The sequence below is a fragment of the Pelodiscus sinensis genome, chromosome 27 (genome assembly GCF_052426305.1).
Source record: "Pelodiscus sinensis isolate ZL-2025 chromosome 27, ASM5242630v1, whole genome shotgun sequence".
NCBI lineage: Eukaryota > Metazoa > Chordata > Testudines > Trionychidae > Pelodiscus > Pelodiscus sinensis.
Genome location: NC_143078.1, coordinates 17,567,670 through 17,592,080, shown reverse-complemented (window position 1 = coordinate 17,592,080; position 24,411 = coordinate 17,567,670). Strand labels below are relative to the sequence as shown.

The 24,411-nt window shown below is 71.4% G+C and overlaps 1 protein-coding gene across 5 annotated transcripts in view; it reads left to right on the top strand.

The window, feature by feature from the left end:
• FGD2 (FYVE, RhoGEF and PH domain containing 2) overlaps positions 1-16,906 on the top strand; it is a 35,161-nt gene extending 18,255 nt beyond the window's left edge. For 4 of the 5 annotated variants that reach the window (XM_089773642.1, XM_075909998.2, XM_089773643.1 and 1 more), the window contains 12 exons: positions 873-1,029; positions 1,128-1,266; positions 2,976-3,034; positions 5,418-5,564; positions 8,780-8,872; positions 9,326-9,405; positions 9,540-9,570; positions 12,683-12,775; positions 13,036-13,167; positions 13,270-13,416; positions 16,050-16,193; positions 16,295-16,906. In XM_089773642.1, the coding sequence (XP_089629768.1) occupies positions 873-1,029; positions 1,128-1,266; positions 2,976-3,034; positions 5,418-5,564; positions 8,780-8,872; positions 9,326-9,405; positions 9,540-9,570; positions 12,683-12,775; positions 13,036-13,167; positions 13,270-13,416; positions 16,050-16,193; positions 16,295-16,534 (1,462 nt within the window). In that variant the 3' untranslated portion in view covers positions 16,535-16,906. The remainder of the gene's footprint in view (positions 1-872; positions 1,030-1,127; positions 1,267-2,975; positions 3,035-5,417; positions 5,565-8,779; positions 8,873-9,325; positions 9,406-9,539; positions 9,571-12,682; positions 12,776-13,035; positions 13,168-13,269; positions 13,417-16,049; positions 16,194-16,294) is intronic. The other variant, XM_089773641.1, reaches the window with a different exon arrangement.
• The last annotated feature ends 7,505 nt before the right edge of the window (positions 16,907-24,411 follow it).

Sequence of the window (24,411 nt, the reverse complement as noted above, 5' to 3'; positions counted from 1 at the left end):
GCAGCTGATCCCCTGGGCTGCCAGAGTCTCCCAGCTGTGTCAGCCTCCGGTCCCCGCCCCAGGGCCCGCTCCGGCGTGGCCCAGACTGCAGGGAGTCAGTGGCACACACGGGTCTCGTGATGTCGTCCAGCGTCTTGCTCACGGTCAGTCGTGATGGGATTGTGGTCGGGGGCAGACCCCCAGCCCAGAAGCGTGGGCTGGAACCGGTACCCGACCCCACCAGAGCAGCCCTGCCCGCGGCACACCAGGCCGGGCCGCTGACGACTTAAACGCAGTTTAAGCAGGTAACATTTTAAATGGGATTTTATGTCCCTACTAGAGACTCCACCAGCACAGCCCCGGGTGCCATAATGCTAATGATCCGCCACCAGCCGAGGCCAGCGGTCGAGAGGGGTAACGGTGTCCCGTCTCCCCCCCAGTGCTCGCAGCCTCCCATGTCCAGCCATTGGTAACTCAGCAACAGGAGAGCGACTGACAACACGCGGTGTCATAAGACACCTCGCTCTTAATAGTCCTTTGTCGATCACAGGGCCCTTCACAGAGTGTGACTATCACAACCCCCATTCGTACACAAGGGGAAAACGAGGCACAGATAGGCGACGTGGCTTAGGCAATGTCACCTGGCAGGCCAATGGCTGAGTCAGTCAGGAGCCTCTGGTCTCCTGTGTCCCAGGCCTGTGCTCTACCCACTAGGCTTCACTATCTCAGCCTTGGGTTGGGACCAAGCCATGCAGGAGCCCTGCTGGGTCTGACCCAGCCGGCTCAGCGCTGAAGATGCACCGCAAGGTGCCAGGCTCTCAGTGCAGCCGCCCTGGCGCTGGCCCTGCCCCGACCCAGGCAGCGAGCCGGGCTGATCCTGGCTCTGCCGGCAGGAGCACCAATCCCAGGATCGGGGACGTCATCCAGAAGCTGGCCCCGTTCCTCAAGATGTACGGCGAGTACGTGAAGAACTTCGACAAGGCGCTGGAGCTGCTCAGCACCTGGGAGGAGAAGTGCCCCCCCTTCCAGGAGTTCCTTGCGGCCATCCAGGTGAGGCTCCGGCGGCTCCGCCCGTGTTCCTGGGCAGCCGCTCCCCCGGGCGGCGGGTCTGGGCCCCGCTGCCGCCTCTCACGCCGGTGCCGTTCCAGAAGAGGGACGTCTGCGCCAACCTGAGCCTGCAGCACCACATGCTGGAGCCGGTGCAGCGCATCCCGCGCTACGAGCTGCTGCTGAAGGACTACGTGCGGAAGCTGCCGCCCGGCTCGCCGGACCGGGGCGATGCGGAGAGTAAGCGCTCGGCCCGGGAGTGGGGCGCTGCGGGTCCTAGTCCCCGCGCTGCGTGTGCCCTGCTGGGGCCAGCGGGTGTCCCTGGCAGGCGGGCGCGACTCCGCCGGGGGCTCGGCTCACGCTGAAGGCTGCGCTCTCTTGGTGGCTGTTTCTGTAAAGGACAGGGACAGGCCACGGGCAATAAGTCACTGCCCTGCCCCTGGGTCCAGGGCCCTACCCCGCTGCCCCCCGCCCCCGCCCAGGGGCTGGGACGATGCCCACAGTAACTGGGACTGCTGGGGCCCTGCCCTTGTAGCACCTGGGGCGCTCCGGGAACTGCTCCCTCCACACCCAGCAGGGCCGGGCGCTGGGAGCCCCCCACCACCCCCAGCCTCTGGGCTGCTGCAGGGTGTGACGGCGCGTTGGGGTCCCCCGCCTCCTGCACCCCCGAAAGGGCACAAACAGACTCCACCAGCCGGTAGAACAGAGGGAGTTTATTGCCTCTCCAGGATACGGCACAGCACAGATGTCACCAGGTTACAGGGCAGGCCTAGGATGCCTCAGCCCCCCTTGATATGGGGTGGAGGGGTCTCGGCTTCTAAACCCCCCAGCCTGTTGCTGAGGCTGCTTCCTCCATCCTCCTAGACAGAAACTAACTCACTCTCCTCCAGCCCTGCCCCCAGCCAGGGCAGCATCCACCTTCCTTTGTTTCTCCCCATGGGGGGTGGCTGGTCAGACAGGTTTGGAGCCCCCTTTGCATAATGACCAGACAGCAGAGGTCGTCACAGCCTTAGCAAGTTCCCCCCACTACGTCACACAGGGCTCCAATGTCCCTGAGGTCTCTGGAAGTCCCAGATTCCGGCCTAGTGCTCAGAGCCGGGGAGGCCTTGGCAGCTCGAAGCTGCCGGCAGTGTGGCCTGCGCCCTGGCCAGCTGGGATCTGGTACCAGGGGCCTACGCTGAGCTCCTGGGGTGTGAGGCCCAGCCTGTGGCCTGTGGCTCTGGGGGCCTGGTCTGACCACCACGTGGTTCTGAGCCCGGCAGGCCCCAGGGCACCTCCCAGACTAACCAAAACAGAGAGGCCTGAGCCTTCGCGGGCAAACCCGCTTCCTCAGATGGGCCCGGTGGCAATAGCAGAACCCAAGAGCGATAGCGGCAGAACCTGGCCCGTGTGGCACCCGTGGGAATGAGGCCAAGTGGGATGGACGTGTCCCCTTCGTAGCTACTGAGGTGAAAATGCGACTCCCAAAGGCAGGGGACGTTGGCTTTGTAATGAGCCAACGGTTCATTCCCGTCACCTTGGGAGAGGAATTCCGGTTCTGCGGACTCTCTCTGGTGACGCTGCTGGGTAGAAGGGCCGGGCTGAGTGCCGGGGCAGGTCTGTGTCCCCTGCAGGCCTGTGCCCTCCTGCTGTCCAAGCTGTGTCCGCGAGACAGTCCAGCTTGGCCAGTGCACGTGGCCGAGGGGGCTGCTGGCAATGGGCGGCCGAGATCGCATTGGGGGCTGTGCAGGTGGAGGAGCCCTGGGTGTGGCGGCTGGTGACGGAGCCGCTCGTGTAGCTGTGTGGAGGGGCTGTCTGGGGTTTCTTGCAGGGCTGGCTGCTGCCCCAAGGCCTGAGAGTGAGGGGTCGTTTCAGGGCAGGCTGTGGATTGTCAGTGATGCGCTGTGGGGGTGGGCAGGGGGATCCCTTTGGAGCGCTTAGCCCTGGCTGCCCCGCTGCTCTCCTTGCAGAAGCCCTGGAGATGATCTTCTCTGCAGCCAAGTACTCCAACGCGGCCATCGCCGAGATGGTGAGAGCCTGCCCCACGCTGCCGTCCGGGAGCTCCCCCGCCCCCGCCGCAGACAGGGCCCGTGGGGCTAGACGCTGTACGGCCCTGCCCCCGGATCCCCCGGCCCTCCCCCGGCCGCCCCGGCCCTGCCCCTGGATCCCCCGGCCCTGCCCCCGGCCCTGCCCCCGGATCCCCCGGCCCTCCCCCGGGCGCCCCGGCCCTGCCCCCGGATCCCCCAGCCCTGCCCCCGGGCGCCCCGGCCCTGCCCCTGGATCCCCCGGCCCTGCCCCCGGCCCTGCCCCCGGATCCCCCAGCCCTGCCCCCGGGCGCCCCGGCCCTGCCCCTGGATCCCCCGGCCCTGCCCCCGGATCCCCCGGCCCTGCCCCCGGGCGCCCCGGCCCTGCCCCCGGATTCCCCGGCCCTCCCCCGGATCCCCCGGCCCTCCCCCGGGCGCCCCGGCCCTGCCCCCGGATCCCCCGGCCCTGCCCCTGGATCCGCCGGCCCTGCCCCCGGGCGCCCCGGCCCTGCCCCTGGATCTGCCGGCCCTGCCCCCGGGCGCCCCGGCCCTGCCTCTGGATCCGCCGGCCCTGCCCCCGGGCGCCCCGGCCCTGCCCCTGGATCCCCCGGCCCTGCCCCCGGCCCCCCTGGCCCTGCCCCTGGATCCCCCGGCCCTGCCCCTGGATCCCCCGGCCCTGCCCCCGGGCGCCCCGGCCCTGCCCCTGGATCTGCCGGCCCTGCCCCCGGGCGCCCCGGCCCTGCCTCTGGATCCGCCGGCCCTGCCCCCGGGCGCCCCGGCCCTGCCCCCGGATTCCCCGGCCCTCCCCCGGATTCCCCGGCCCTGCCCCCGGATTCCCCGGCCCTCCCCCGGATTCCCCGGCCCTCCCCCGGATTCCCCGGCCCTGCCCCCGGATCCCCCGGCCCTGCCCCTGGATCCGCCGGCCCTGCCCCCGGGCGCCCCGGCCCTGCCCCTGGATCTGCCGGCCCTGCCCCCGGGCGCCCCGGCCCTGCCCCTGGATCCCCCGGCCCTGCCCCTGGATCCCCCGGCCCTGCCCCCGGGCGCCCCGGCCCTGCCCCTGGATCCCCCAGCCCTGCCCCCAGCCCTGCCCCTGGCCCTGCCCCCGGCCCTGCCCCTGGACCCCCTGGCCCTGCCCCCAGCCCTGCCCCTGGCCCTGCCCCCGCCCTGCCCCTGGACCCCCTGGCCCTGCCCCCAGCCCTGCCCCTGGCCCTGCCCCTGGCCCTGCCCCTGGACTCCCTGGCCCTGCCCCTGGACCCCCTGGCCCTGCCCCCGGACCCCCTGGCCCTGCCCCCGGGCGCCCCAACCCGGGGAACAGAGGCTGCTCGCGGCTCGGAGCCTGCAGCGGAGGAGGCTTTGCTCTGCAGCAGGGGGCCAGGCAGCCACGTTCCAGGCCCACTCGCTGGCGCTGGGGCAGCCCTGCACCCTCGCAGCCTCCGGCGTCACTGGGCGGGCGGGGCCGCTGCTCTCCCAAGGGGCTGTGCCCAGCCCAGCAGGAGGGCGACACACGGGCCCTGAGCCCAGGGACAGAGCAGCCGGCTGGGCCACCAGGCTCCGGCCAGCCCCGAGTGCCCAGCTCCAAGGGGCAGCCTCTGGGCCAGGCCCCTCAGTGCGGAGCCGCCAGGGCCCAGCTGCTGAACAGTGTGCATGTCGTCTGGAGAAGGAGAACCCCCCCATCCCCCATCTCCGGACCCCTTCCTCGCCAGCCCCCCCCATCTCCGGACTCCTTCCCCCTTCCTCGCCAGTCCCCCCCATCTCCGGACCCCTTCCCCCTTCCTCGCCAGCCCCCCCCATCTCCGGACCCCTTCCCCCTTCCTCGCCAGCCCCCCCCCCATCTCCGGACCCCTTCCCCCTTCCTCGCCAGCCCCCCCCATCTCCAGACCCCTTCCCCCTTCCTCGCCAGCCCCCCCATCCCCATCTCCGGACCCCTTCCCCCTTCCTCGCCAGCCCCCCCCATCTCCGGACCCCTTCCCCCTTCCTCGCCAGCCCCCCCCATCTCCGGACCCCTTCCCCCTTCCTCGCCAGCCCCCCCCATCTCCAGACCCCTTCCCCCTTCCTCGCCAGCCCCCCCCATCTCCGGACCCCTTCCCCCTTCCTCGCCAGCCCCCCCCCCATCTCCGGACCCCTTCCCCCTTCCTCGCCAGCCCCCCCCATCTCCCAGACCCCTTCCCCCTTCCTCGCCAGCCCCCCCATCCCCATCTCCGGACCCCTTCCCCCATCCCCCTTCCTCGCCAGCCCCCCGGCCCTATCCTCGGATCCCTTCCCCCTTCCTCGCCAGCCCCCCCGCTGTTCTCGGCGCAGAGCCGAGCGTGGCCCATTCCCCCCAAAGCGCGAGGCTGTGGCGCTCGGCCCCTGCCACCGTGTCCCCCTCACGCCTCCCTCGGCGCCCAGGAGCGCCTGCAGAACCTGTGGGAGGTGTACCAGCGCCTGGGGCTGGAAGACGACATCGTGGACCCTTCCAACGAGCTCATTAAGGAGGGGCCCGTCCAGAAGATCTCCCTGCGCAACAACACCACCAAGGAGAAGTATCTCTTCCTGGTAGGGCTGGGGGAGAGCGCTGGGCCCGTGGGAAGGGAAACCCCAGCGCGTGGCCTTGCCATGGCCCCGTGGCCCGCGCGGCCTGAGGCCTGGGCTGGCAGCTCTGGGACCCGCTCTGTGTCTGGGTGGCAGTGGCGCCAGGAGGGGCAGAGCAGGGAGGGGCAGGCCCTCTGCTCCCGCAGCCCCGAGCCCCGACAACTGACCCTGTGGGGCCTCTGCCACTGCCACGCGTGTGGGTCAGCCCGGGCGCTAGCAGCCCCTTGTCCTGGGGCGGGCAGCCGAGCCGCGGGGGGGGAACAGCTGAACCGGGGGGGGAGCCGAGCTGCGGGGGGGGACAGCTGAACCGGGGGGGGGAGCAGAGCCGCGGGGGGGAACAGCTGAACCGGGGGGGGAGCCGAGCTGCGGGGGGGAACAGCTGAGCCGGGGGGGGAGCCGAGCTGCGGGGGGGAACAGCTGAACCGGGGGGGGAGCCGAGCTGAGGGGGGAACAGCTGAACCGGGGGGAGGAGCCGAGCTGCGGGGGGGGAACAGCTGAACCGGGGGGAGCCGAGCCGCGGGGGGGGAATAGCTGAACCGGGGGGGGAGCCGAGCTGCGGGGGGGGGAATAGCTGAACCGGGGGGAGCCGAGCCGCGGGGGGGAACAGCTGAACCGGGGGGGGGAGCCGAGCTGCGGGGGGGACAGCTGAACCGGGGGGGGGGAGCAGAGCCGCGGGGGGGAACAGCTGAACCGGGGGGGGAGCCGAGCTGCGGGGGGGAACAGCTGAGCCGGGGGGGGAGCCGAGCTGCGGGGGGGAACAGCTGAACCGGGGGGGGAGCCGAGCTGAGGGGGGAACAGCTGAACCGGGGGGAGGAGCCGAGCTGCGGGGGGGGAACAGCTGAACCGGGGGGGGGAGCCGAGCCGCGGGGGGGGAATAGCTGAACCGGGGGGGGAGCCGAGCTGCGGGGGGGGGGGAATAGCTGAACCGGGGGAGCCGAGCCGCGGGGGGGAACAGCTGAACCGGGGGGGGAGCCGAGCTGCGGGGGAACAGCTGAACCAGAGGGAGGGGAGCCAAGCCGCGGGGGGGCAGCCGAGCCGCGGGGGGGGGGAACAGCTGAACCGGGGGGAGCCGAGCCGCGGGGGGGAACAGCTGAGCCGGGGGGGGAGCCGAGCTGCGGGGGGGAACAGCTGAGCCGGGGGGGGAGCCGAGCTGCGGGGGGGAACAGCTGAGCCGGGGGGGGAGCCGAGCTGCGGGGGGGAACAGCTGAGCCGGGGGGGGAGCCGAGCTGCGGGGGGGAACAGCTGAGCCGGGGGGGGAGCCGAGCTGCGGGGGGGAACAGCTGAACCGGGGGGGGAGCCGAGCTGAGGGGGGGAACAGCTGAACCGGGGGGAGGAGCCGAGCTGCGGGGGGGGAACAGCTGAACCGGGGGGGGGAGCCGAGCCGCGGGGGGGGAATAGCTGAACCGGGGGGGGAGCCGAGCTGCGGGGGGGGGGGAATAGCTGAACCGGGGGGAGCCGAGCCGCGGGGGGGAACAGCTGAACCGGGGGGGGGAGCCGAGCTGCGGGGGGACAGCTGAACCGGGGGGGGGAGCAGAGCCGCGGGGGGGAACAGCTGAACCGGGGGGGGAGCCGAGCTGCGGGGGGGAACAGCTGAGCCGGGGGGGGAGCCGAGCTGCGGGGGGGAACAGCTGAACCGGGGGGGGAGCCGAGCTGAGGGGGGGAACAGCTGAACCGGGGGGAGGAGCCGAGCTGCGGGGGGGGAACAGCTGAACCGGGGGGGGGAGCCGAGCCGCGGGGGGGGAATAGCTGAACCGGGGGGGGAGCCGAGCTGCGGGGGGGGGAATAGCTGAACCGGGGGGAGCCGAGCCGCGGGGGGGAACAGCTGAACCGGGGGGGGAGCCGAGCTGCGGGGGGAACAGCTGAACCAGAGGGAGGGGAGCCAAGCCGCGGGGGGGCAGCCGAGCGCGGGGGGGGGGGAACAGCTGAACCGGGGGGAGCCGAGCCGCGGGGGGGAACAGCTGAACCGGGGGGGGAGCCGAGCTGCGGGGGGGACAGCCGAGACGCGGGGGGGGAACAGCTGAACCGGGGGGGGAGCCGAGCCGCGGGGGGGAACAGCTGAACCGGGGGGGGAGCCGAGCTGCGGGGGGGGACAGCCGAGCCGCGGGGGGGGAACAGCTGAACCGGGGGGGGAGCTGAGCCGCGGGGGGGAACAGCTGAACCGGGGGGGGGAGCCGAGCTGCAGGGGGGAACAGCTGAACCAGAGGGAGGGGAGCCGAGCCGCAGGGGGGGCAGCCGAGCCGCGGGGGGGGAACAGCTGAACCGGGGGGGGGGGGCCGAGCCGCGGGGGGAACAGCTGAACCGGGGGGGGAGCCGAGCCGCGGGGGGGGAAACAGCTGAACCGGGGGGGGAGCCGAGCTGCGGGGGGGGAACAGCTGAACCGGGGCGGGGAGCCGAGCTGCGGGGGGGGAACAGCTGAACCGGGGGGGGAGCCGAGCTGCAGGGGCGAACAGCTGAACCGGGGGGGGAGCCGAGCTGCGGGGGGGGAACAGCTCAACCGGGGGGAGCCGAGCCGCGGGGGGAACAGCTGAACCAGAGGGAGGGGAACCGAGCTGCAGGGGGGAACAGCTGAACCGGGGGGGGAGCCGAGCTGCGGGGGGGGAACAGCTGAACCGGGGGGGGGGGAGCCGAGCTGCGGGGGGGAACAGCTGAACCGGGGGGGGGGGAGCCGAGCTGCGGGGGGGGAACAGCTGAACTAGAGGGAGGGGAACCGAGCTGCAGGGGGGAACAGCTGAACCGGGGGGGGGGAGCCGAGCTGCGGGGGGGGAACAGCTGAACCGGGGGGGGAGCCGAGCTGCGGGGGGGGGAACAGCTGAACCGGGGGGGAGCCGAACCGCGGGGGGGGAACAGCTGAACCGGGGGGGGAGCCGAGCTGCGGGGGGGGGGACAGCTGAACCAGAGGGAGGGGACCCGAGCTGCAGGGGGGGGGGGCTGCTGAGCCGCAGGGGGCAGCCGAGTCACAGGGAGGGCAGTCGAGCTGCGGGGGGGGGGGCTGCTGAGCCGCAGGGGGGGGCAGCCGAGCCCCGGGAGGGAGGGGGGCTGTTTCCGAAGGGCCCGGAGGCAGTCGGGTCTCAACGCCCCTGGGGCCTGGGAAGCGTCCGCGTGGGGCCCACGGAGCAGCGCGTACGGCTGAGCGCTGGCCCTGCGCCCCGCGTGCCGCTCACGCCCGCTTCCTCGCGCAGTTCAACAACATGCTGCTGTACTGCGCGCCCAAGGTCATCCAGGTGGGGGCGGAGTTCCAGGTGCGGCAGCGGATCGATGTGGCGGGCATGAAGGTCAGAGCCCCCCCGCTCTCTCTGCGCGCAGCCTCCCCCTCCCCGCCGCCCCTGAAATGCAGCCACCTCTGGGGAGCTGCGGGGCCGCCGGGTCTCTGGGCCAGCGCTGTGTGCGGGGAAGCCAGAGGGTGACTTGGCACCGTGCTGGTGAAAACACGCCCAGGCGAGCGGCTCCTCCGAGTGCCAGCCCTTTCAATGGGGGCCCCTTCCTTTCACGCCCTCGTGCAGCCAGTGCCAGGCAGGCCCCTGCTCTGCAGGGCTGCGGGAAGCGCCGAGCGGGAGCGCAAGCCCAGACGCCCACGTCCTCAGCCGTGTCCTCGGCACCCGGCACTGCCCTGCTCACCCCGCTGGCCCGTGCCTGTGCGCCTGGGACCCAGCCGGTCCTTCCCCGGGCTGCCGGGGGGCTGCCGTCCACCTCTGGCCCTTGCTCTGACGCCCCCCCCCGGCTTCCAGGTGCGGGTGCTGCAGGACGTGGAATTCCCTGACTCCTTCCTGGTCTCCGGGAAGCAGCTGACCCTGGAACTGCAGGCCAGGTGAGGAGAGAGGGGCCCTCCCTGCCCAGCCCAGCCCAGCCCCAGTGGAGGGACTGAGGGGCTAGTTCCAACTGGCGGGGTAGTGTAGACGTACCCTGAGCGCTGGGCTCTCACCACCGCCTCCCCTCTGCCAGGTCGCAGGAGGAGATGAACGCCTGGATAACGGTAGGGTGCACCGCAGCCCGGGGGGGGGGGGGGCACAGACCCAGGCCAGTCCCAGTCCTGTGGTGGGTCCAGGGGGGGGGCACAAACCCAGGCCAGTCCCAGTCCCAGTCCTGTGGTGGGTCCGGGGGGGGGGGGGCACAGACCCAGGCCAGTCCCAGTCCTGTGGTGGGTCCAGGGGGGGGGCACAAACCCAGGCCAGTCCCAGTCCCAGTCCTGTGGTGGGTCCGGGGGGGGGGGGGCACAGACCCAGGCCAGTCCCAGTCCTGCGGTGGGTCCGGGGGGGGGGGCACAGACCCAGGCCAGTCCCAGTCCTGTGGTGGGTCCAGGGGGGGGCACAGACCCAGGCCAGTCCCAGTCCTGTGGTGGGTCCAGGGGGGGGGCACAGACCCAGGCCAGTCCCAGTCCTGTGGTGGGTCCGGGGGGGGGGGCACAGACCCAGGCCAGTCCCAGTCCTGTGGTGGGTCCGGGGGGGGGCACAGACCCAGGCCAGTCCCAGTCCTGTGGTGGGTCCGGGGGGGGGCACAGACCCAGGCCAGTCCCAGTCCTGTGGTGGGTCCGGGGGGGGGCACAGACCCAGGCCAGTCCCAGTCCTGCGGTGGGTCCGGGGGGGGGCACAGACCCAGGCCAGTCCCAGTCCTGTGGTGGGTCCGGGGGGGGGGGCACAGACCCAGGCCAGTCCCAGTCCTGTGGTGGGTCCGGGGGGGGGGGGGGGGGGGGGCACAGACCCAGGCCAGTCCCAGTCCTGTGGTGGGTCCGGGGGGGGGCACAGACCCAGGCCAGTCCCAGTCCTGTGGTGGGTCCGGGGGGGGGCACAGACCCAGGCCAGTCCCAGTCCTGCGGTGGGTCCGGGGGGGGGCACAGACCCAGGCCAGTCCCAGTCCTGCGGTGGGTCCGGGGGGGGGCACAGACCCAGGCCAGTCCCAGTCCTGCGGTGGGTCCGGGGGGGGGCACAGACCCAGGCCAGTCCCAGTCCTGTGGTGGGTCCGGGGGGGGCACAGACCCAGGCCAGTCCCAGTCCTGTGGTGGGCCCGGGGGGGGAGGCACAGACCCAGGCCAGTCCCAGTCCTGTGGTGGGTCCGGGGGGGGCACAGACCCAGGCCAGTCCCAGTCCTGTGGTGGGTCCGGGGGGGGGCACAGACCCAGGCCAGTCCCAGTCCTGTGGTGGGTCCGGGGGGGGCACAGACCCAGGCCAGTCCCAGTCCTGTGGTGGGTCCGGGGGGGGGCACAGACCCAGGCCAGTCCCAGTCCTGTGGTGGGTCCGGGGGGGGGGGGGCACAGACCCAGGCCAGTCCCAGTCCTGTGGTGGGTCCGGGGGGGGCACAGACCCAGGCCAGTCCCAGTCCTGTGGTGGGTCCGGGGGGGGCACAGACCCAGGCCAGTCCCAGTCCTGTGGTGGGTCCGGGGGGGGCACAGACCCAGGCCAGTCCCAGTCCTGTGGTGGGTCCGGGGGGGGCACAGACCCAGGCCAGTCCCAGTCCTGTGGTGGGTCCGGGGGGGGGCACAGACCCAGGCCAGTCCCAGTCCTGTGGTGGGTCCGGGGGGGGGCACAGACCCAGGCCAGTCCCAGTCCTGTGGTGGGTCCGGGGGGGGGCACAGACCCAGGCCAGTCCCAGTCCTGTGGTGGGTCCGGGGGGGGGGCACAGACCCAGGCCAGTCCCAGTCCTGTGGTGGGTCCGGGGGGGGCACAGACCCAGGCTAGTCCCAGTCCTGCGGTGGGTCCGGGGGGGGGGGCACAGACCCAGGCCAGTCCCAGTCCTGCGGTGGGTCCGGGGGGGGGCACAGACCCAGGCCAGTCCCAGTCCTGTGGTGGGTCCGGGGGGGGGCACAGACCCAGGCCAGTCCCAGTCCTGTGGTGGGTCCGGGGGGGGGGCACAGACCCAGGCCAGTCCCAGTCCTGTGGTGGGTCCGGGGGGGGGCACAGACCCAGGCCAGTCCCAGTCCTGTGGTGGGTCCGGGGGGGGGCACAGACCCAGGCCAGTCCCAGTCCTGCGGTGGGTCCGGGGGGGGGCACAGACCCAGGCCAGTCCCAGTCCTGTGGTGGGTCCGGGGGGGGGGGGGCACAGACCCAGGCCAGTCCCAGTCCTGTGGTGGGTCCGGGGGGGGCACAGACCCAGGCCAGTCCCAGTCCTGTGGTGGGTCTGGGGGGGGGGCACAGACCCAGGCCAGTCCCAGTCCTGCGGTGGGTCTGGGGGGGGGGCACAGACCCAGGCCAGTCCCAGTCCTGTGGTGGGTCCGGGGGGGGGGCACAGACCCAGGCCAGTCCCAGTCCTGTGGTGGGTCCGGGGGGGGCACAGACCCAGGCCAGTCCCAGTCCTGTGGTGGGTCCGGGGGGGGGCACAGACCCAGGCCAGTCCCAGTCCTGTGGTGGGTCCGGGGGGGGGCACAGACCCAGGCTAGTCCCAGTCCTGTGGTGGGTCCGGGGGGGAGGCACAGACCCAGGCCAGTCCCAGTCCTGTGGTGGGTCCAGGGGGGGGCACAGACCCAGGCCAGTCCCAGTCCTGCGGTGGGTCCGGGGGGGGGCACAGACCCAGGCCAGTCCCAGTCCTGCGGTGGGTCCGGGGGGGGGCACAGACCCAGGCCAGTCCCAGTCCCAGTCCTGCGGTGGGTCCGAGGGGGGCACAGACCCAGGCCAGTCCCAGTCCCAGTCCTGTGGTGGGTCCGGGGGGGGCACAGACCCAGGCCAGTCCCAGTCCCAGTCCTGCGGTGGGTCCGGGGGGGGGCACAGACCCAGGCCAGTCCCAGTCCTGCGGTGGGTCCGGGGGGGGCACAGACCCAGGCCAGTCCCAGTCCTGTGGTGGGTCCGGGGGGGGGCACAGACCCAGGCCAGTCCCAGTCCTGCGGTGGGTCCGGGGGGGGGCACAGACCCAGGCCAGTCCCAGTCCCAGTCCTGCGGTGGATCCGGGGGGGAGGCAGGGGGGGAGGGGCTGTGTGGGGCTGGGCGCCCGGGCTCTGCTCTGGGCGTGGGGGGCTGTGTTGGGGTCTTGCTATCTGCAGCAGGAGTTCCCTCCCCAGCCCCACTGCGGCAGCCGGCTCCAGCGGGGGTGGCACCAGGAGGGGCGTTGGCCCTGGCACGGGGCTGCGCTGTGACGGCCGGACCCCTCTCCTCTGCCAGGCCTTCCAGGACGCCATTGCCAAGAAGGAGAAGCGCAGCGAGAGCTTCAAGGCGGCGGTGCAGGGGCCTGAGGGGGACGCCCAGGAGTTGGCTGTGAGCTGCCCTGCCCTGGCCGGGCCCTTTCGGCTGCTCCAGGGGGCTCTCGGGCCCCCCAAGGCAGCCCTGACGAGCCGGGGCGCGGCCGCGGGGCCAGCGGCAGGGGCGCAGGGAGGGGGGCTTGGAGGCGGCCGGCCGCACTGGGGAGCAGGCTCCCTGCGGGCTGCTGAATCGGGGCCGGGGTTTCGGGGGAGCTGTGGGCAGTGCTGGCCCCCCAGGGCCTGTGGCGAGTCCCGGCTCGGCTCTCCCCCACGCAGGCCCCCTCGGAGGAGCTGGGCCGCCGGGCCCCCCTGTGGGTGCGCGACAAGCTGGTGACCATGTGCATGCGCTGCAAGGAGCCGTTCAACGCCATCACCCGCCGGAGGCACCACTGCCGGGCCTGCGGCTACGTGAGTGACCCCCGGGAGAAGGGAAGCGCCCGTCCCCCTGTGGCCTGTTTGCGGGGGCGTCCCTCGGCCCAGCTGCCCCTGACCAGGGTGTCTGTGGGGCAGGTGGTGTGCGCCCGCTGCTCCGACTACAGAGCCCCCCTGCAGTACGACGGCCAGCGGCCCAACCGCGTCTGCCTGGCGTGCTACGTCTTCCTCACCGGCCGCCTGCTGCCCGAGGAGCGCGAGGGGCGGCACAAGGGCATCCTGGAGGTGAGGCCCAGCCGGGCGGCCTCTCCGGCTCCTCCGCGGCCGCCGGGGCAGCTCCCCAGGCTCGGGCAGGGGCGTGCGCGGCTGCTCAGCCCTGGGGGGCTCACGGCAGGCGCGGCGCGGGGGCCTCAGGTCGCTTGGAGCTACACAGATCTGCGCCGGGCTGGCCTCTGCCTTGGGGATCCCGTCCCCCTCGCCGCTCCTGCCTGGGTTACTCCTCCCTGCCCTGCCCTGCCCCGGGCCTGGGGCGCCTCGGGAGGGGCTGCCGGTGCTCACCCCAGCCACGTGTACGCCAGGGGGCTCAGCCACGCCCCTCCCTGGGCCCATTCCCACCTCTGGCCATCGAGCCATTCGCCCCCAGGCCGCCGCATTCCCTGCTTCTCGGGGGTGAATATCGACCCACTGCCCCTCGGGGTCGGGCTACGCGCCTGGAAGTCGGCATCAGACTCGCAGGGCCAGAGGAGGGGGCATCGCAGACCCAGGGGGTACGGCCTGGGGAGCCTAGAGACAAACTGCCCCCGAGTGCGGGTGCCGACAGCAGGGGGCAGGGTGGCCCTGCTGGGGAGTAGCGTGTCCAGGTGCCGGCAGCAGGGGGCAGGGGGCAGGGTGGCCCTGCGGGGGAGCAGCGTGTCCGGGTGCCGACAGCAGGGGGCAGGGGGCAGGGTGGCCCTGCTGGGGAGTAGCGTGTCCGGGTGCCGGCAGCAGGGGGCAGGGGGCAGGGTGGCCCTGCTGGGGAGTAGCGTGTCCAGGTGCCGGCAGCAGGGGGCAGGGGGCAGGGTGGCCCTGCGGGGGAGCAGCGTGTCCGGGTGCCGGTGGCAGGGGGCAGGAGGCAGGAGGCCCTGCTGGGGAGCAGCGTGTCCGGGTGCCGGTGGCAGGGGGCAGGGGGCAGGGTGGCCCTGCTGGGGAGCAGTGTGTCCAGGTGCCGATGGCAGGGGGCAGGGGGCAGGGAGGCCCTGCTGGGGAGGAGCGTGTCCGGGTGCCAGTGGCAGGGGGCAGGGGGCAGGGGACAGGGAGGCCCTGCTGGGGAGCAGCGTATCCGGGTGCCGGTGGCAGGGGGCAGGGGGCAGGGTGGCCCTGCTGGGGAGCAGCGTGTCCGGGTGCCAGTGGCAGGGGGCAGGGTGGCCCTGCTGGGGAGCAGCGTGTCCGGGTGCCAGTGGCAGGGGGCAGGGAGCAGGAGGCCCTGCTGGGGAGCAGCGTGTCCGGGTGCCGGTGGCAGGGGGCAGGGTGGCCCTGCTGGGGAGCAGCGTGTCCGGGTGCCGGCGGCAGGGGGCAGGGAGCAGGGAGCAGGAGGCCCTGCTGGGAGTAGCGTGTCCGGGTGCCAGTGGCAGGGGGCAGGGGGCAGGGTGGCCCTGCTGGGGAGCAGCGTGTCCGGGTGCCAGTGGCAGGGGGCAGGGAGCAGGAGGCCCTGCTGGGGAGCAGCGTGTCCGGGTGCCGGCGGCAGGGGGCAGGGGACAGGGTGGCCCTGCTGGGGAGCAGCGTGTCCGGGTGCCGGTGGCAGGGGGCAGGGGGCAGGGTGGCCCTGCTGGGGAGCAGCGTGTCCGGGTGCCGGCGGCAGGGTGGCCCTGCTGGGGAGCAGCGTGTCCGGGTGCCGGCGGCAGGGGGCAGGGTGGCCCTGCTGGGGAGCAGCGTATCCGGGTGCCGGGCAGCCGGACTTCTGTTGTGGCACCAGTATGGGGGGGTTCCGCACACGGGGGGACAGGGCTGCGAGAGGCTGCCCCGTGGGCAGCTTAGGGGGGACTGGGCGAGTTGGCTCTGGCCCTTGGGCTGTGCTTGGCCTGCACCTTCCTGCGGTTGCCTGGCTGGAGTCAGGGACCAGCTCCCTCGCCGGGCGAACCCCCCGCAGCACAGGGAGCGGGCTGCCAGCGCGGGGAGTGCGGGGCCCGGCTCACCCCAACGTCCTGCCGCAGCAGCGCCTCGGGCTCCAGCCCTGCATGCTCCCGGCGCGGATCCTGGGGTGTCCTTGGGGCTGGGCCAGAGCCCCGAGCACACGCAGCCCACACCCCACTGCCCGCGCCCAGAGCCCTGCGGAGTCGGGGGCCGCGCTGCCGGAGGGCCCAGACCGGCTCGCCTGAGCAGAGAGCCCGTGGGCCCCGGCCCGTGTCCACACAGCTGGGTGCCCCGCCCCACCCAGGGCAGCACTCAGCCACCGACGGCCCCCTGCGTCTGTCACCTCGGCTCCCATCGCGGGGCTCCGAGTGGGGCCTGGGCCCTGCTCTCCCAAGGGACACACCTGGCTTTGCTCGTCCCCAGCACCAGGCTCTCTCTGCAGCCACTGCCGTGAACATGCCCTGCCCCCCCCTCTCCCCTCCGTGCCCGCTGGGTCCCAGGCGCTAACGAGCAGCCAGCAAAGAGCAAGAGACCTTCCTCTGGGCAACTGTGCGTATGCACTTGTGCCCGTCGGGTGTCTTCCCGACCTGAGGCCATGGCTGGCTTGTGCCCTAAAGCAAGCGGGTCTGTAACTTCCTGAAGCATTATCCTCGGTACTGCAGGGGAACACAAATGCCTCCCTGCTTCGGGAACCTCTTTGCTACCCTGTGGCAGTGAGTTCCGCAGGTCAACTCTGCTCTCTGCCTTTGCTCGACTCCACACTGTGTGGCAGGGCTACAAAGGGGGCTGGTTTGTTGGTTTCTTGGCAGAAAGAGTCGGCGGAAATCTCAGGGCAGAGCCTGATGTGCAGTTTCCTGCAGCTGCTGGATAAAAACGGGAAAGGGGGGCCACGCGGCTGGTTCGTGATCCCCCAGGACGATTCCCTGGTGCTGTACATGTACGCTGCACCCCAGGTAGGTGGGGCATGTGCCTGGGGACCCCGCGGTGGCCTGGCTGCCTTGGCTGGCGGGAAGGGGGAAAAGGCCGGGACCCTCTGACAACGCTCTCCCTCCAGGACGTCAAGGCTCACACCTCTATCCCCCTGCTGGGCTACCGGGTGCAGGAGCCGCCCCACAGTGACCCCCGTCACCTCTTCCAGCTGGTCCAGTCCAAGCAGATCTACACCTTTGTGGCCGAGACGGAGGAGCTGAAGCGGCGCTGGATGGAGGCCATGCGGCAGGCTGCCAGGGGCTCTGCTCTCCTCCCCCGCCAGGAGGAGGAGGAGGAGGAGGACTCCTTCGATGACCTGGAGTGACCGGGGCTGGGCCTGTGGGCGAGCCCAGGCAGTGTGATCTAGTGGTTACAGCAAGGCGCTGGGGACCCCAGAGACCTGGCGTCCTGTCCCCAGGCTGCCACTCGCTTGCGGCCGGTCACTTGGCTTTCTCATGCTGCGGGCGGGGCCTCGCTGAGCGGTGCGCGTTGCTTTGAGCGCTGTCGCGGCGGGTGGCGCACGGCCTGGCCAGGTGAGGGGCAGCCCGGCTCCCTGGCAGACTTGTACTGGGGGGGCAGGCCTGGCCGCGTCTGCGCTGCTTGTGTGGGCCGCGCGGGCCCTGGGGGCTGGCCGTGGGGGGAGGCGCTACGGGACTGAGGTGGGATTCGCATCCATAAAGCTGAGCCTTGACCAGTGCCCCCTTGCCTGACTCTTGGTGGGAGGCTGAGACGAGGGGGAAGCCCCCATGCGGGCCTGGCTGCCCCTATGGGAGTGGGGGTCGATCCAGGCCTGTCCGGCGGGGGCAGGCAGACCAGGGCTGTCCGGAGATGCGGATGGGTTCCCGCCTGGGCGGGATGAAGAGCTGAACTCTGGAGCCGGGTGGAAGTCAGGCTGGCGGGAAGCCCAGCAGCCCGCCCCAGGAGCCGCCAGTCCGGCGCTGCGCTGCGCTCCGCGGTGTCCCCGTGCCGGGCAGCGCTGCTTGGAGACGGGCCCGTTCGCCCGGCAGGTGTGGGACCGGCCCCGCTCCCGGGGGGCGCTGGGGGCCTGACAAACGGGAAACCTTTTCCTGCAGGGACACGCCCAGCCGGCGGCGCTGCCCGTGTGCTTCCGCCCGTGGGCACCAGAGGGCAGTGAGACCCAGCGGTTGCAGTCCTGGTCCCCGGGCGGCGGGCGGGGTTCCACTTTCCCAGCACAGCCCCGGGAGGGCCGGGTGGGGGGAGCCCAAAGCTTGGCCGGGGGGCTGGCGGCTGGAATCCCGATCCCCAGGGCCAGCGGGGCAGGGCCTGTGTGTGCCACAGCCCACAGCAGTGCCTGGCCTGGGCCCACCCTGCCCCATTGCTCAGCCCCACAGGCTCAGTCCCTGGCCAGCCGCGTCTGCAGTGCCCGTGGGCCCCGCCTGGGAGCCGGCCAGGGAGCAGCCTTGTTAGTCTCGCTCTGAGTGGTCTCAGTGCTGCCCAATGGGCCTGCCCAGCACCCCGGGCCGCCCAACTCCCACTCCCAGGGCTGTGCCACAGCCCCCTGGGTTGGATTCTAAACTGCAGCACCCTCGGCTATGCCGCTCCTGGAGACCCCCCCCCCCCGCTAACGCCTCTCACTGCTGCCCTGGAGCCCACAGGATTTTCCAGGCCTGGGCCCCACACAACTTTCCAAGCACCCCAGGGCCCTCTCTCCTGCCTTTCCTCTCTCGCTCACAGCCAGCCTTGGGCCAGGCCTCTCCTGGGACCTGCAGCCAGGGCAAGCAGCCACTTGTAGTACAGGCTCAGACTTCGCTCAGTAACCCGTGGAACTCCTCGCCAGGGGATGTACTACAGGCTCAGACTTCGCTCAGTAACCCGTGGAACTCCTCGCCAGGGGATGTACTACAGGCCCAGACTTCACTCAGTAACCCGTGGAACTCCTCGCCAGGGGATGTACTACAGGCCCAGACTTCACTCAGTAACCCGTGGAACTCCTTGCCAGGGGATGTACTACAGGCCCAGACTTCACTCAGTAACCCATGGAACTCCTCGCCAGGGGATGTACTACAGGCCAAAACTATCCTAGGGTTCAAAAGAGAACTTGCTAAGTTTCCGGAGGAAGGTCCATCAATGGCTGTTAGCTGGGGGGGTCAGGGATGCGACCCCATGTGCTGGGTGCTCCTCAGCGCTGACTGCCAGGAGCTGGGACTGGCCGTACTGCAGGATTCCCTGCCCTGTTCACTCCTGGGCACCTGGCATTGGCCGCTGTGGGAAGGCCGGATCCTGGGCCAGATGGCCCACTGCTCTGACCCGAGCCAGTCGCTCTTGTGTTCCACCAGCCTCCCTGCAAGCCAGGAAGGGGCAGGGGGCAGGGGCTTTGCTCCCCCGGGAGGTGGACACGACGCGGCCCCTGGAGGCTGCACTGCGGGAGCCGGCTAAGAAAGGAGGGGAGGGGGTGGAGAGCTGGGTGACTGGCGGGGCTGCGGGAACACCTGGGACGCACCTGGCCCACGCTGGGGCAGACCAGAGCCCGGAAGCGGAGCTGCCTGCTGGAGCCAGCAAGGGGCTGAGGGCTCAGGTCGGCTCTGTGGAGGCAGCTCCGAGGCGGCGAGGAGCAGCTGGGAGGCTGGTGCAGCCCGGCCCATGCGTTGCCCTGACTCCATTTCTCTGCCCGGTGGGGGGGCCAGGTTTCGCAAAGGCAGGGATAGCCGGGAGGGTCAAAGCCTCCCCTCACAGGCCAGCCCCGCCAACCCCCCCATCTGGTCCCACCTTGCCATGTGCAGCCCCCCCATGGCTCGTCCCCCCCAACCCCCCCTGCCATGTGCAGCCCCCCCATACCCCATCCCCCCGGCCCCGCCAACCCCCCATCTGGTCCCACCTTGCCATGTGCAGCCCCCCCATGGCTCGTCCCCCCCAACCCCCCCTGCCATGTGCAGCCCCCCCATACCCCATCCCCCCGGCCCCGCCAACCCCCCGTCTGGTCCCACCTTGCCATGTGCAGCCCCCCCATGGCCCGTCCCCCCCAACCCCCCCGCCATGTGCAGCCCCCCCATACCCCATCCCCCCGGCCCCGCCAACCCCCTGTCTGGTCCCACCCGCCATGTGCAGCCCCCCCATACCCCATCCCCCCGGCCCCGCCAACCCCCCGTCTGGTCCCACCCGCCATGTGCAGCCCCCCCATGCCCCGTGCCCCTGGCCAGCCCTGGAGCTGCCCCGCGGCCGTGACGAGGACTTTGGGGCCGGCTGCCTCTGCCTGGGAGCGGGGAACTGAGGCAGCCCTGGCCAGGCTGCCATTGTCCAGCCCTGCAGGGGCGCCCGGCCCAGCGCCCTGTTTGCCGTGAACTGGAGCGACCGGATCCAGGGCCTAACGCCTCCGTCTGCCTCCAGCCGGGCCGCTCCGCGTGGGCCCCGCAGATGCCGAGGGAGAACTGGGCTGGGGCCACTCAAAGCCACGGGCCCGGGGCTCTGGGCTGGGCAGCGCTATTGCACCCCACCCACCCGCCCCGGGAGGGGCCGGAGCAGAGGGAACCGGGGGGGGGGGGGGAGAACTGCGGTGCCTGGGGGCCAGCCCCTTGCAAGGGAAGCAGGGAACCTGCCTGCGGGGTCTGCCCTGCCCCCGCCAGCTCTGCCTCCTTCCAGCATCCCCCCGGCTGTGCCCTCCCCACGGGGCAGATGTGCCAGGAACCCGCAGCCCCGCCCCACCCCCTCCCTGCCTGCCCCGCCGGGGCCGGAGCCCAGAGCGTGTGAGCTAATCTCTCAGCAACACCAGCTGCCCAGAACCCGCATCTTGCCACCAGCCCTTCCTGTTCCTGGAAGGTGCCGCCAGCCGCGGGGCTGCCCCATCGCAGCGCGGGGGGTCAGCTCTGGAGCTCACGGGCCCATGCTCAGGACCCGCCAGCAGGGACTTGGCTGAACGAGGCCCAGCCAGGGTCCCGGGAAGCTGGCCCTCGGGCGGCCGCCCAGGAGAGACCCAGGAGCTGCCCGCTGGTGAGCAGAGGCCCCCAGCCTCCTGCCCCAGAGCGTGTTCCTGCAGGTGGTGCACAGCCGCCCTCGGCGCACATCACAGCTGGACTCCACACACGGCTGGGAGCCTGGGGCCCAGCCCCTCGGGGGGACAGAAAGGCCCTTGCTGACTCGCCTGTTCCTCCCGCTGCTTGTGCGCCCCTGCAGCTGTTCTGCTCGCCTGTAATTAGCTGCCATGGCGATGGCGCTGCTGACAGGCGGCTGACGAAGGCTCCAGGTGAGAACAGGCAGCGAGAGCAGCTGGCCCTGTTGCCACCCACAGCAGCGTCCAAGGGCGCGGCTGGCTGGTCGCTGCGTTATTGGTGCTTTTCTCTGGCCTGGGCCTCAGGCGCTTGCTCGCGCCCAGCCCTGAGACGAGGAGCTGGGGGTTGGGCTGATCCCCATGCCCGGCGTGGGCAGCCCCGTGGCCAGGCCCAGCATGCACTGGGCTCAGGGTGCAGAGCAGGATTTCTGGAGCCGGTGCAGCCACGCGTGTCCTGACGTGCACATGAAGGTGCCCTCGGAGGAGGCCCCTACGTCTGTTCTCCACCCCAGGCCGGGGGCGGGGGCGGGGCCCGTGGAGCTGTGTGGCTGCGGGAAGGTGCCACGCGTTGGTTCTGTGGCTCCGTGTCAACAGGACGCTGGCGTCCTGGCCCTGCCCCTTGAGCCCGGGGCGGCAGGGAGCGTGGGCAAAGGGCCCTTTTCCACCCCAAAGGCTCGTCCTCTCCCGGCCCTTGGCAAACACTGAACCATGTTTTCACTCCCCGCCCGGCGCCCGCTCTGCACCCCCACCGTAGCCAGCTAGTGCCTCGGGCCTTTGCCGGCTGGGGGCAGGCTCCCTGGGTCCTCCTGGTCCCGAGGGGCCAGGCACCGTCTGTCCCCCAGACGGGCTGGCGTCCCGTGCCCTCTGCCCAGGGGAAGGGGGCAGGGTGAGCGGGCTCTGCCAAGCTGTCCGGGGCAAGGGGGCTGCCTGACAGCAGGAGAGAGGGGTCCGGGAAGAGAGCCCTGGACTCCCTCGGGCTCAGGGCATGAGCGCTCGCTCCCTGACCAGCTCGTGTGGTGGACGCCCGTCCGCCACTGTCACCAGGTGCCCCCCCAACGTTGCCGCTCATCTTTTCCATCCCTGTGCAGAATAAATGTCATGATGCGCACCGAGGCCGGTGTGGATGTGCACCACCCGCAGAAACAAGCCCTGGCTGTGGGCGCTCTGCTAATGAGCTGGAGTCTCTCCCGCCCAGACGCCAGCTCCCAGGGAGCCCCGCGAGCCCCTGAGCCGAGCGCCAGGGCCGCCGTTCCCCGGCTTGGCTGGGGCTGGGGAACCAGGCTGCTCTGCAGCGGGCGTGTTTACGTGTCGCAAGGGGAGGGCGGCTGGCCTGGGCCCGTTGTCATGGCCAGAGGGCTGGGAAGGGCACCCCACGGACTCGCTGGCGTTCCCACAGGGGTCAGGGAAGGGGGCAGCCGGCCGGGCTCAGGCCGGGGCGGGGGGCGGAGAGCAGTTTGCTCTTTCCTCACTGAGCAGAAACTGAAAACCCCGAGGAGAAGTCGAACGACTTCCTATTCTCGAGAATGAGGAAGGGCGCGAGGCCACTTACTGGAATTCCCCCGCCTGCCCCCCCCGGGCTTTTCTTGTAAACCCCGACCAGAGCAGTTGTGAAACCCGCCCGCCCATTGATAAAACAGGCCCGGCTCAGGGAGGAGCGAGCCACGGGGGGCGGTCGAGAGCCAGAGCCACCTTGAGGCCTGGTGCCATTGCAGCAAAGGCGTCGCTGCCGATTACACCAGTGGGGGTTGGGGCTCAGAGAGCTCAAGAGAAGCCGGGATCAGCCCTGCCTCAGTTTCCCAAGTCGATAAAGTTGTCTTTGTCTATGTGGACATGTGGCGATGTGGACATGTGGCGATGTGGACATGTGTGCCATCCTACAGCAACGCACATACGTGCGCAGACACATGCATTAATGTGGGCAATTGTGGCTGTCCCTATGGGTATGTCTACACTACAACGTTAATTCGAACTAACTTTGTAGTGTAGACATACCCTATGTGTCTCTTACATCTAGGTGTTGTGCGCAGTTGTGCGTAGCCGGCTATAGAGATGCACACTGTGGGTCTGTGTGTGGCCAGCTGTAGAGCTGCGCTCTGTGGGTCTGGGTGCAGTTGTGTGCGGCCGGCTGTAGAGATGCGCGCTGTGGGTTCATGTGTGGCTGTGTGTAGCCGGCTGTAGAGCTGCGCTCTGTGGGTCTGGGTGCGGCCGGCTGTAGAGGTGCGCGCTGTGGGTTCATGTGCGGTTGTGTGTGGCCAGCAGTAGAGCTGCGCACTATGGGTCTGGGTGCGGCCGGCTGAAGAGGTGTGTGCTGTGGGTTCATGTGCGGTTGTGTGTGGCCGGCTGTAGAGCTGCACACTATGGGTCTGGGTGTGGCCGGCTGTAGAGGTGCGCGCTGTGGGTCTGGGTGCGGTTGTGTGTGGCCGGCTGTAGAGCTGCATACTATGGGTCTGGGTGTGGCCGGCTGTAGAGGTGCGCGCTGTGGGTCTGGGTGCGGTTGTGTGCGGCTGGCTATAGAGCTGCGCACTATGGGTCTGGGTGCGGCCGGCTGTAGAGGTGTGGCTGTGGGTCTGGGTGCGGTTGTGTGCGGCTGGCTGTAGAGCTGTGCACTATGGGTCTGGGTGCGGCCGGCTGTAGAGCTGCGCACTATGGGTCTGGGTGCGGCCGGCTGTAGAGCTGCGCACTATGGGTCTGGGTGCAGCCGGCTGTAGAGCTGCGCACTATGGGTCTGGGTGCGGCCGGCTGTAGAGCTGCGCACTATGGGTCTGGGTGCGGCCGGCTGTAGAGCTGCGCACTATGGGTCTGGGTGTGGCCGGCTGTAGAGGTGCGGCTGGGTGCGGTTGTGTGCGGCCAGCTGTAGAGCTGCGCACTATGGGTCTGGGTGCGGCCGGCTGTAGAGGTGCGGCTGGGTGCGGTTGTGTGTGGCCGGCTGTAGAGCTGCGCACTATGGGTCTGGGTGCGGCCGGCTGTAGAGGTGCGGCTGGGTGCGGTTGTGTGCGGCCGGCTGTAGAGCTGCGCACTATGGGTCTGGGTGCGGCCGGCTGTAGAGGTGCGGCTGGGTGCGGTTGTGTGCGGCCGGCTGTAGAGCTGCGCACTATGGGTCTGGGTGTGGCCGGCTGTAGAGGTGCGGCTGGGTGCGGTTGTGTGTGGCCGGCTGTAGAGCTGCGCACTATGGGTCTGGGTGTGGCCGGCTGTAGAGGTGCGGCTGGGTGCGGTTGTGTGTGGCCGGCTGTAGAGCTGCGCACTATGGGTCTGGGTGTGGCCGGCTGTAGAGGTGCGGCTGTGGGTCTGGGTGCGATTGTGTGTGTCCGGCTGTAGAGCTGCGCACTATGGGTCTGGGTGCGGCCGGCTGTAGAGGTGCGGCTGGGTGCGGTTGTGTGTGGCCGGCTGTAGAGCTGCGCACTATGGGTCTGGGTGTGGCCGGCTGTAGAGGTGCGGCTGTGGGTCTGGGTGCGATTGTGTGTGTCCGGCTGTAGAGCTGCGCACTATGGGTCTGGGTGCGGCCGGCTGTAGAGGTGCGGCTGGGTGCGGTTGTGTGTGGCCGGCTGTAGAGCTGTGCACTATGGGTCTGGGTGCGGCCGGCTGTAGAGCTGCGCACTATGGGTCTGGGTGCGGCCGGCTGTAGAGGTGCGGCTGTGGGTCTGGGTGCGGTTGTGTGTGGCCGGCTGTAGAGCTGCGCACTATGGGTCTGGGTGCGGCCGGCTGTAGAGGTGCGGCTGTGGGTCTGAGTGCAGCTCTGTGGGTTTGTTTTGACATCCAGGCGTGTGTGTCGTTTGCGCGAGGAGGCTCCGTGGGGCTCTGCCATCTCGCTGTGCCCACTCCGGCCAGGAGGTGGTGCTGCTCCATCTGCTTCTGCAACCAGGCAGTGTGGGGCAGAGCCTTGGGGTGACAGCTGCCCCCCGTCTGAGGTGCACCGCCCCCCAGAGGTCTCCGCCCCACCGGGCAGAGCCAGGCGCCAGGGACCACGCGGCTCTGGGAATCGGGGGGGGGGTTCACTCCGGAGCACAGGCCCAAAGGTCCGTCTGTCCGTCCGCCCGCGCATCCCCGGCCAGGCCTGACCCTCGGCTCCGCATGGGGCCAGGCCGCTGGGCGCCGGGAGGGGAGCTGGGGCCGGGCCCGGCTGGCACAGGGCGGCTGCCTGCAGCCGGTTGCCTTGGCAGCTCCTCCGGCAGCCGGCGCGTGCGGCGAGGGCAGCGCGGAGC